General features: G+C 32.7%; 2 protein-coding genes across 3 annotated transcripts; one reads left to right on the top strand and one right to left on the bottom strand.

The window, feature by feature from the left end:
• The first annotated feature begins 274 nt into the window (after positions 1–274).
• LOC123910438 (E3 ubiquitin-protein ligase RZF1-like) lies at positions 275–2,692 on the top strand. 2 transcript variants are annotated; one of them, XR_006810214.1, is made up of 3 exons: positions 275–1,386; positions 1,539–2,180; positions 2,545–2,692. XR_006810214.1 is itself a non-coding variant. In XM_045961537.1 (2 exons), exons 1-2 carry the CDS (start codon positions 285–287, stop codon positions 1,571–1,573), a joined length of 1,137 nt encoding a protein of 378 aa, XP_045817493.1. In that variant the 5' UTR covers positions 275–284; the 3' UTR covers positions 1,574–2,184. The 2 variants fall into 2 exon arrangements, 1 of the variants encoding a protein (XP_045817493.1); XM_045961537.1 differs by lacking the exon at positions 2,545–2,692 and having other exon boundaries at positions 1,539–2,184.
• Positions 2,693–3,113: 421 nt separating this feature from the next.
• On the bottom strand, positions 3,114–4,558 carry LOC123904556 (FBD-associated F-box protein At4g10400-like). The gene is made up of 4 exons (XM_045954204.1): positions 4,296–4,558; positions 3,770–4,208; positions 3,498–3,629; positions 3,114–3,410 (listed from the first exon to the last, which is right to left on the bottom strand). Exons 1-4 carry the CDS (start codon positions 4,556–4,558, stop codon positions 3,114–3,116), a joined length of 1,131 nt encoding a protein of 376 aa, XP_045810160.1.
• Positions 4,559–9,981: the final 5,423 nt, after the last annotated feature.

Here is a 9,981-nt window from a genome sequence, read left to right as displayed (position 1 = left end):
AAAAACTATAGACACGTTTGATATGTTGGGGCGTGTGTTTTGATTGTTGGAATCGGATATTAGGAAGAAACTTCTCATTCACGGTTAATACATCACTAAGAAAAGCTGGGTATTATTACCCATACAACTTCCTCAAGGAAACCAAAATTAAAGCACTGTTTGTGTAACTTGTCATCATCATTCAAGCATCTTTTGTTTGCCTTATAAAGAAGAGACTCATTATGTGAAGAAAGCAAAACATGATGACATAAACCAAAGCAGAGATCACCAATAGTAACACACAAATGAAAAGGAATCCCTTTCTTATTGTGGCTTCAAACCAAAGCCATCCCTTTCACCCTTTTTCTCCTTCCTCAAAACCCACATATAAAATCCTTTCTCCAACTTTTTTCTTCCTTCTTCCTCAACAACACACTCCACCTTGTATATCACCATTTCATTTCATCCATAATATGTCTCTCACAGGCCGGCCTCGTGTTGTAGTCAATGGTGTTCGAAGAATGAGAACCTTCCATTATTTCTGGTGTCTCAATTGCCAACGTACTGTCAGAATACCCTCAACAAATACTATAACACATGGCTCTTTTTGCCCATATTGCTTCCATCAATTGCGTTATGAACTTGATATCTCACGGCCAAGGCTTCTCATGAATGTGACTAACAATAACATGGAGTCTCCTCCTTCTACTAATCAATTAATGGGTAACTTAGCTTTCATTCTTGATCCATCTCTCAGGAGACAAGATCAAAACAACATAACACCACAATGGGAAACAGAACATGAAGATGATCAAAACCAAAATCAAAATCCACAAGCATGGATTACACTCCGATTTGTAAGACCAACTCGTCCACCAAGGCCTATTGCACCACCGCCACAACCACAAAACTTGGCACCCCAACCCAATGACAATGACGCTCCTTCGTTAGACGAGTTCTTTGATGGGATGATTCACAACAACAGCAGACCAGGGCCACCTCCCGCATCACCTTCCGCCATTGAAGCCTTGCCAATGGTGAAAGTGACAGAATCCCATTTGACAAGTGACCCGAATTGTCCAATATGCAAAGATGAGTTTGAGGTTGATGTGGAAGTGAGAGAGTTACCATGCAAACATTTCTACCATTCTGACTGCATTCTACCTTGGCTTCGCATGCACAACACTTGCCCCGTATGCCGCCATGAGATACAAGGGATTGATAATAGTAATGCTAGTTACTACTTTTCCCATAATGAGAATGAGCAACATGGGTTCATTGGGTTTGAGGAATTTACAAGCAGCATTAAATGGATCTGGAGCCAACTTGCTTTGTTTAGACCTATTCGTGCAGTTCTAGATTGGACGCGGTCCTATTTTGAATTCCATGCCCGTGCTCATAGTAGAAGTAAGATCAAACTCTAATGCTGCTCCTACTTTTTACCTTTTGATGATATCAGTTTAATTTAATTATAAGCCAATAACTCCAATCATTAGGCAGGAGGGAGATTATAATTTAATGTTTAAATCCTAACGAAGCCGTCAGAAAACTGTCTGCAGGTAGCTCTTGGTGGCGGGCATTGCTCATTTCGTAGATTCGTCTATGAAATCTCACACTGAAGCATGGTTTTTCATGTTGGGATTATTCCATTGCTTATGGTAATTCATTTGCTCCACTATTGAGGGGTATACTATCAAATTGTGTGATGCACATTATAGTTCCCACTAAATTTGGTGGCTATGAGAGTGTGCATCTCACATGAAATCAATTACACTGTATATATGATAATGTGCATAAATATATATTCAAAGATTGTTTTTCCTATATTGTTATTAAGGCATATATCCCCTACATTTTGTAGTGTTTTTATTTTCTTCTAAATCTAGTTTCTTCTGTAAGTTTTTTATTGGATTTGCTTGTAAACTTTATTCTGTTTTTGTTTCTTTTGTAAGAAAACTTGAAATTTCTTTAACTCTTTAGTTTTAAATACAAAAGATGAAGAAAAAAAAAGAACAAGAAAACATGCAGAATAGCAATGTAGCAGAAGTAGTATCATGATTTGATTAGTGAAGAAGTTTGTGTGTGAAATTGGAAAGAGTGCGGTAAATTTCGATGTGCCCCAGCCAACCATCGCCAATGCCGCTTACCTCCATTGCACCAGTCACCATCTCTGCCTTGAGGTTCTTCACTCCTGTTTCAAGGTCTTTTTTTCATTTATTCACGTGCCTAATTTCACTACAAATAGGAAAACTTTATTTAGAGTTGAGTTTGAATCAAATTTTATATTAATCATCTTTTCCTCAGTTAGATTATGGAAACCTATTGAAATATGATGATAGGAATGAGAATAGAAAATAGGCTATGGTCAGTATTGTGGCCAAATATATCTTTAAAAAAATGTTTCTATTACATTGATAACTTAGAAAGAATAAATAGATTTTGCAACTACTTTTAGTATGATTCTGCTTGTTTATTGATGTGTTGTATATCAGTATACTTTTATTCTTAGTTAGCGGTACTGCTGCTTTGGTCCACTTCTAATGGTAACTTGTATTTCTCATGCAGGTTGTAGGATTATAATCCATATTGGCATTAAATTTGACAATTGGGGACATGTAAGTATAACATTGCCTTAATACATTTACCAGTTCTTTCTTCAATCAAGAGCGATTGTTTGTAAGTCAACCATTGTATCAACGATTAATTTTCTTATGTCCTCAGATCTTATCTTATAATCTTGGTTCATTTTTTGTGCCTGAAAATTAACATGCAGTCACAAATTTAATCTCAAAGCTTCTCCTTATGAACAAGTCATGCAATTACTGCATTTTCTGTGGAGTAGCAGATTTTTGGCAGCTTATCTACCTGCCTATGCTTACTAAGCCACCCTTTATAATTAACTGATGATTCCTTGTGCAGTAAGTAACCTTTGTCAATAAACTAAATCATCATAAAGATCATGCAAGTGCAAACTAAGTAAGTTAAATATAAGTTGTCCACTAAGATAAAGTCAAAGCTCATAGTTCAAACCACCAAATTCAACAATGGCATGGTCGAAGCTAATGAAACAAAAGACAGAATAGATAAACTACTACTGCTGCTGCTGCTACTACTACTACTACTACTACTACTACTTATGTATCATATAAGTTAATAAATTGAAATGAAAGCTGACATGTGGCAGAAGCCCTTGGGAATGATGATAACTTGCTTTCTATTTCAGAGAACCGTTTTCTGTTGCTCCAGATTGTCATGGTTTTCAAAACTCTTGCCTTCTTCATAATAAACGTCGCTAACATAATGAGACTTTCTAGCGTTGTAGATACAAAGTCCCGAATAGTGCAAGTTGTAAGGCTTGATGAAAGACAGATTGGAACAAGCTCTTCATCATCTTTCGTAATGTACTCATCCCTCCAAGCATATTTTAACTTCTGTAAATAATATAGATAAAATGAAACAATACATAAAGGCATGTTAAGAAAAGATAAATTTAAATACGATTCTTAAATTCAACGAACCGGATAAAGTTCAAGATTTCGAAGCTTAGGGCAATGTTGGAGCACTTGTACAGCTAAATTACAATCATAGTTGACCGCCAAGTGAGTCAAATTATGGAATGTAGGAAAACCATCGGGGAGATAAGTATAACCCTACATTATATAAAAAACAAAAAGATAAAGTATTAGAAATTAAGGTAAATTCCCCAAAACTAAAAATACAAATGATTGACATTGTTGTTTTTCATTCCATTGGATTGGAAGACACATATAATCATAATAATCAAACAAACCTTCCATAGTTCTACGCGTAGAAACTCCACATTTGCTAGTGCTTTCACTGGAAAATGGAAATAACAGTCAGTGATATGAGCTCTTTTCAACTTTCTTAAGCTTGAATTTTCAAATTGTTCAAAATCAAAGTGTCTAAAACTTTGAATGAAGTGTATATATGATAGTTGAAGATCTTCAAGAACCGGACATCCATCTAGAAGCAGCATAAAATCTTGACATTTATCAAAGTTCATATCTTTCAAATCTAGAGTTTTGAGTGAGGGAAATCTTAAAGGAAAAGGAGAAACTTTATCCACATAGAACCAACTAAGCTTAAGAACTACAAGGGTTGTACAACTGAGTATACTAGCAGGCAATTTAGGGGGTATTGTTTCGCATTTAAGACGAGCATGAAGATAAAGATGGAGATATTGAATTTTGCTTTGAACAGCAAGGTTGACCCAATTGTTGATATTGGTAATGCTGCTGGGATGATCATAATAAAGAAGTTTAGAGATATCATATTGAATGTCGAGGAAAAAAGTGTTGATGGAATGAGAACTAAGAGAGTTGTCCCGCGAATGCAAAACGGCTTTGACGAATTGGTTGAAGTGATGAATGTCTTGGCTAGAATTGAGTTTCTTGTTGATGAAGTAAAGTGCGGGAACATGGCGCCATAGATGAATCCATCTCTTAGAAAGAATGGAAGTGAAAATGGCTTGTTTGGTGGGAATAAAAGAGAGAATGTGACAAAGAATCTCGTCTGGTAAACCACTGATCCTATCTGTTGCAAGTTTGTGATGAGACATATTCTATGATAATATGAATGAGATCACCTTCGTTTTCACAATAGCAATGAAGGCATATTGTTAAGGTAGGTTACCAACAGATTTGATTATTCTAATCCTAAAAATCTGGTAACAACCTGCCTCATAGTAATCTGGTAACAACCTGCCTCATAGTAAGATTAGACCGACAAACAAGGTTTTATAGTTAGCTTAATTGTTATGATGAAAATTAAGAGTGGGGAACTTTTTATTTACATACGGTGAAAAAAATATATATTTTTACACGGAGAATATTCTCATGTTCTTGTTTTTCTTTCTCATATTTTATTCATAACTATATAACTCTCTATATATAGAACTACATAAAAACAAATTATATATTTTAGGGTTAGGATCAATTGACACCAAGATGTCAAACTTTAATTTGACACCAAACTCTATAACCATTTTTCTTTTTTGGTCATGGACAAATATAGAAAACAATATGCTATTTAAAGAAAATTGTGAGACAAAATCACTAAATATTTATTGCAATATATTTTAGTGATTGTTTAAGGCCGTTAGATTAAATAAAATGAAGGGATGAGATTTAGTGTCAAAATAAAGTTTGACACATTTGGTGTCAATTGATCCTAACCCTATATTTTAAATAATAAACTAATCCTAAATATTTTAAACAAATCCTAAATATTTTAGTTCTTAATATATATTCTATATTTTTTTCACCCACAACAAATCATACAACATGTATATTGATAATCAGTTATATGATACTAAAATAATTAAAATAACACCCAATAATCCAATTATATTACAGTATATAACAAAGAATATTGAAAGTGAGGAAAATTATGTGACAAATCAAAGAATGGCATCGCTAACCAAAGATTACTGACATGCATTGTAAACACTATTGCATATATGGTTCGCAGAAGCTAATGGTAGATGATGACGACTCATTAATCACTTGATTTCAATACCTAACAGATTTGATATTCTAATCCTAACCATCTGGTAACTTAACAATCTTCCTCATAAGATTGAGTTCAAGTAGATTAGACCGACAAACAAGGATTAGAACGACAAATTAAAATCAAACACAATTGTTCAAAACTAGTTAAAATCAACCATTCATATCATAAATCAATAAGACATAGAGTGAAAGTATATGATGACCAGCTTCATAGCAACAGCACATAGTTCATCAAACCACCAAATCCAACAATTGTTTGTGTGGTAGAAGCAAATAAAACAAAAGACAGAATAGAAAATACTACTACTACTACTAACACTACTACTACTACTACTACTTTATCATATATGTTATCAATAAATTGAAAGTTGACATGTTGTGGTTGTAGAAGCCCTTCGACATGAAAATAATTGTCTTTTTATTTCAGACCGTCCCCAGTTGCACCAGATTGTCATGGTTTTTAAAACTCTTGCATTCTTCAAAATAAATCTTGCTAACATAATGTGACATTTGTAAGCCTGCAAATGCAAAGTCCCCAATAGCGCAAGTCGTAAGGTTTAATGAAAGGCAATGTGGAACAAAGTCTGGATCAGCCCAATTTTCGTTATCATCTTTCGTGTAAGTGTGGCGATCGAGTAAGTTCTGTTAATAATACATATGAGATAAAACAATACATAAAAGTATGCTGAGAAAAGATAAATCAAATATGACTCTTAAATTTAAGAGACCTGATAAAGTTCAAGATTTTGAAGCTTAGGACAGTGTTGGAGAACTTGTACAAACTACTATATCCCAATCACAGTAAAGCACCAAATGTGTCAAATTAAGGAATGTAGGAAAATCATATACATGAGTAGTGTAATTGCCCTATATCATGTAGAAAGACAAAGTATTAGAAATTATAGAAAAATTCCCAAAAATTATTAAAATTACAAACATTATAAAATCTACATAAAATCTACATGCTCAAAGTATTAGATTTTTTGAGCATAAAATCTGAATATTTATCAAAGTGCATATCATTCATATAGAAGGTTTTGAGTGAACGAAATCTAGAAGGAGAAGAAGAAACTTCATCCACATTGATGGTGCAAAGCTTAAGAACAACCAGAGTTCTACTACTGATAATGGTAGTAGGAAATCTAGAACTAACATGAAGTTCTAGACTGAGATACTGAACATTGCGTTCAACTACATGTTTGATCCAATTGTGAATTTTGGTAAGGCTAATTTGATGATCAAGATCGGAAAGTATAACTAAGCGATGGTATTGAACGCCGAGGAAGAAAGTGTGGATGGAATGAGAGGCGGCAGAGGTTTCTAGTAAGGGGAAATTGGTGTCGATAAATTGGTTGAAGCGATAAATGTCTTGTTGACTATTAAGTTTTGTGTTGAGGAAGTTAAGAATGGGAACAGAATGCCATAGATATGAATCCATCTCTCAGAAAGAATGGAGGCGATAATGGATTGTTTGGTGGGAAGAAAAGAGAGAATGTGAATCAGGGTTGATTCAACTGCACTCCACCTTTATGGAATCCCATGATTTTGTCGAGCCTGACATACGCAAAAGTATTGTAGAACATGTTGTTTAGACATTACATATTTATATCACTTGTGATATTCAACAATTTCCTTTTTTTTTTTTATCTAAAACTTTAACGGCGCTTGACCTTTCCATTCACCATAGTATTCAACAGAGGATGAAAGTATTATTTCCTAGTTCTTTGAATTTGCCCGCATTAACTAGATTGTCTCTAAAAAAACTTCTACTTTTCCTCGAGTGATGATGATGATGGTGAACCCTTTTCAGTCTTGAACAAGTTTGATACTTTGATCATTGAACATTGTAGAGTTCTAACTCCACAAATTCTATGTATATCAAGTACAACCCTTGTCAATTTAACTATGCATGGATATCAGTACAATTACAAATTTAAGTTATCTACTCCGAGTCTTTGTAACTTTGCTTGAAGTGGCAGTCCAAATCAAAAATTATGTGTGAGTCATTCTTATTCTATTAAGCACTTATAATTGATACCACCAGAAATGATGTAAAAAAAAAATGCTAAATTCCTACTCAGTTTGGCTCCATGAGCTTGATAATATCAAATCAAAAAGGATGGAGCCAATTGAGTAGGATTGTAGTATCCTTTTTGACATCATATCTGGTATCAGTTACATCAATGTATAAGTGCTTAATAGAATAAGGATGACTCACACATAGTTTTTGATTTGGACCGCCACTAAAAACAAAGTTACAAAGACTCAGAGTAGATAACTTAAATTTGTAATTGTACCGATATCCATACATAGTTAAATTGACAAGCGTTGTACTTGATATACATAGAATTTGTGGAGTTAGAACTCTACAATGTTCAATGATCAAAGTATCAAACTTGTTCAAGACTGAAAAGGGTTCACCATCATCATCACTCGAGTAAAAGTAGAAGTTTTGTAGAGACAATCTAGTTAATGCGGGCAAATTCAAAGAACTAGGAAATAATACTTTCATCCTATGTTGAATACTATGGTGAATGGAAAGGTCAAGCAACTCGACGTTAAAGTTTGAGATGAAAAAAAAGCAAGAAGGAAATTGTTGAATATCACAAGTGATAGAAATACGTTCATTATGTGAAACAACATGTTCTACAATACTTTTGAGTATGTCAGGCTCGACGAAATCATGGGATTCCATAAAATCAACCGTGTGGAGTGACCGCATCTGCCCAATTTTCTTGATCATCTTCTTTAATGAACTCAACATTCCGTTAGCATTGTATCTTCTGTTCATAATACAAATAAAATAGAATAAAATAATATGAAATAAAAATATGTTAAGAAAAGACAAAATTAGTATAGGAATGTAGGTAAGTCATAAGAGGGATACATATCCTACAAAAAAAGACAAAATTAATATAGAAAATTAGAGATATACTATTTGAACATCACATTCTGGGACAAAAAAAATGACATCTCCCTCTTTTCCCTCACAAGCATGGAACCTGAGACATGTAAAATTCACCAAAATTAAAAATACAAATGTATCAGATTGTTCATTCTCATTCATCATCATATTCATATATAATAATCAAACAAACCTCATAATTGAAAAGTTGTATGCGTAGATATTCCAAATTTAACAGCGCGATTTTCATCGAAAAAGGGCAATAACAGGCAGTAATATCTGCTATTTTCAAATTTGTTGAAGCTATAATAGTCTGGTAGGTTTTTCGGTTTCGTGTCGGTGAAGTCAAGAACAGGAACAAAACGCCATAGATGATGAGTCCATCTCTTTGAAAGAATGGTTGTAGTAAAGGCTTGTTTGGTGGGAAATGTGACAAAGGAGGGTGTCTTCTGGTAAACTACTGATCCTATCTATTGCCTCTTCTGTTGAGATGATGTCTTCTTCAGACATTCTATTTGTCTGTGCCGTTTTTCACAGTGTCAATGAAGACCAAATAAGGGTTTGTGGTTTAGTAAAAAAAACAAGGGTTCATGGTTAGTATTTATATTGTGTAAAACTTTGTTAATTTGTGAAATCCAATCAAACTCTCTATGCGTATATCATGTGACCTTTTTTTATGTTGTAGTTTCTAAAAACTGTATTAAATAGTTCTTTTTTTTAAATAAACAAAGGGGATTAAGCCCGAAAAAAAGAAACTACAACGAGATAAGACATCTTTTTCGTAAAAAAAAAAAAAACCGAGATAAGACCGATAAGAAACACTCACGGCATCATCATCAACAACACTGCTAGCCATAAACCCTTTTTTGAGTATCATTTTTTTTTGTCATCTAATAAAATAATTTCAAATCTAGAGTTTATGTCGCTTTTTTTTTCAAAATACTTACACCAAAAAATATATCTCAAAAATTTAATCAAAGTTTTTTGTCCATTCAAAATAATAATACATTTTTTATACTAAATATTATTGTGAAATTTATTTATATTTTGAATTTTCAACTTAATTATTAAATATATAAAGATTTGAATAGAAAAAACGGGAGCTTCTACGGTACATTTGAATAATTTAAATGTACCGGTACTTCAAGTCAGTAAATTGATAAATTAACGATTATTTTTATGAATTAAAAAACTATTAACCGATTATTATATTTTAAAAATAATAATATCACAAGAAAAAACACAATATATTGTTTATAAGCATGATACTAATTTTTCTAATATTTTCTTAGAAAAAAAAAAATTCAATATTGACTATAATGATGAATAAAAATTCAAAAAATATCAAATTTAATATTTTTGACAATTTTGATGAATAATATTTAGTTACTATGATCATTTTAATGATAAGAAAAATGATTTCCTTTAAAAAATATTTATTTACATATTAATTTAATTACCTGATGTACCGGTACATTAAGAATTATCACATGTACCATATAATTTACCTAGAAAAAACACCTTTGTTTGTACAATAAATAAATAAATAAATAAAATCTTGGTAAC

This window comes from Trifolium pratense, linkage group LG2 (genome assembly GCF_020283565.1).
Source record: "Trifolium pratense cultivar HEN17-A07 linkage group LG2, ARS_RC_1.1, whole genome shotgun sequence".
Taxonomy (NCBI): domain Eukaryota; kingdom Viridiplantae; phylum Streptophyta; class Magnoliopsida; order Fabales; family Fabaceae; genus Trifolium; species Trifolium pratense.
This window is presented reverse-complemented; position numbering and strand designations above follow the sequence as displayed.

Bases quoted from the DNA above. Each gene is read 5' to 3' on its own strand.
- LOC123910438 (XM_045961537.1), top strand. From the start codon at position 285: ATGAAAAGGAATCCCTTTCTTATTGTGGCTTCAAACCAAAGCCATCCC. The intron at 1,387-1,538 runs GTAAGATCAAAC...AACTGTCTGCAG, and splicing joins TGCCCGTGCTCATAGTAGAA to GTAGCTCTTGGTGGCGGGCA.
- LOC123904556 (XM_045954204.1), bottom strand. From the start codon at position 4,558: ATGTCTCATCACAAACTTGCAACAGATAGGATCAGTGGTTTACCAGAC. The intron at 4,209-4,295 runs CACTTTTTTCCT...CAACAATTGGGT, and splicing joins CTTAGTTCTCATTCCATCAA to CAACCTTGCTGTTCAAAGCA. The intron at 3,411-3,497 runs GTTCGTTGAATT...TATTATTTACAG, and splicing joins GAAATCTTGAACTTTATCCG to AAGTTAAAATATGCTTGGAG.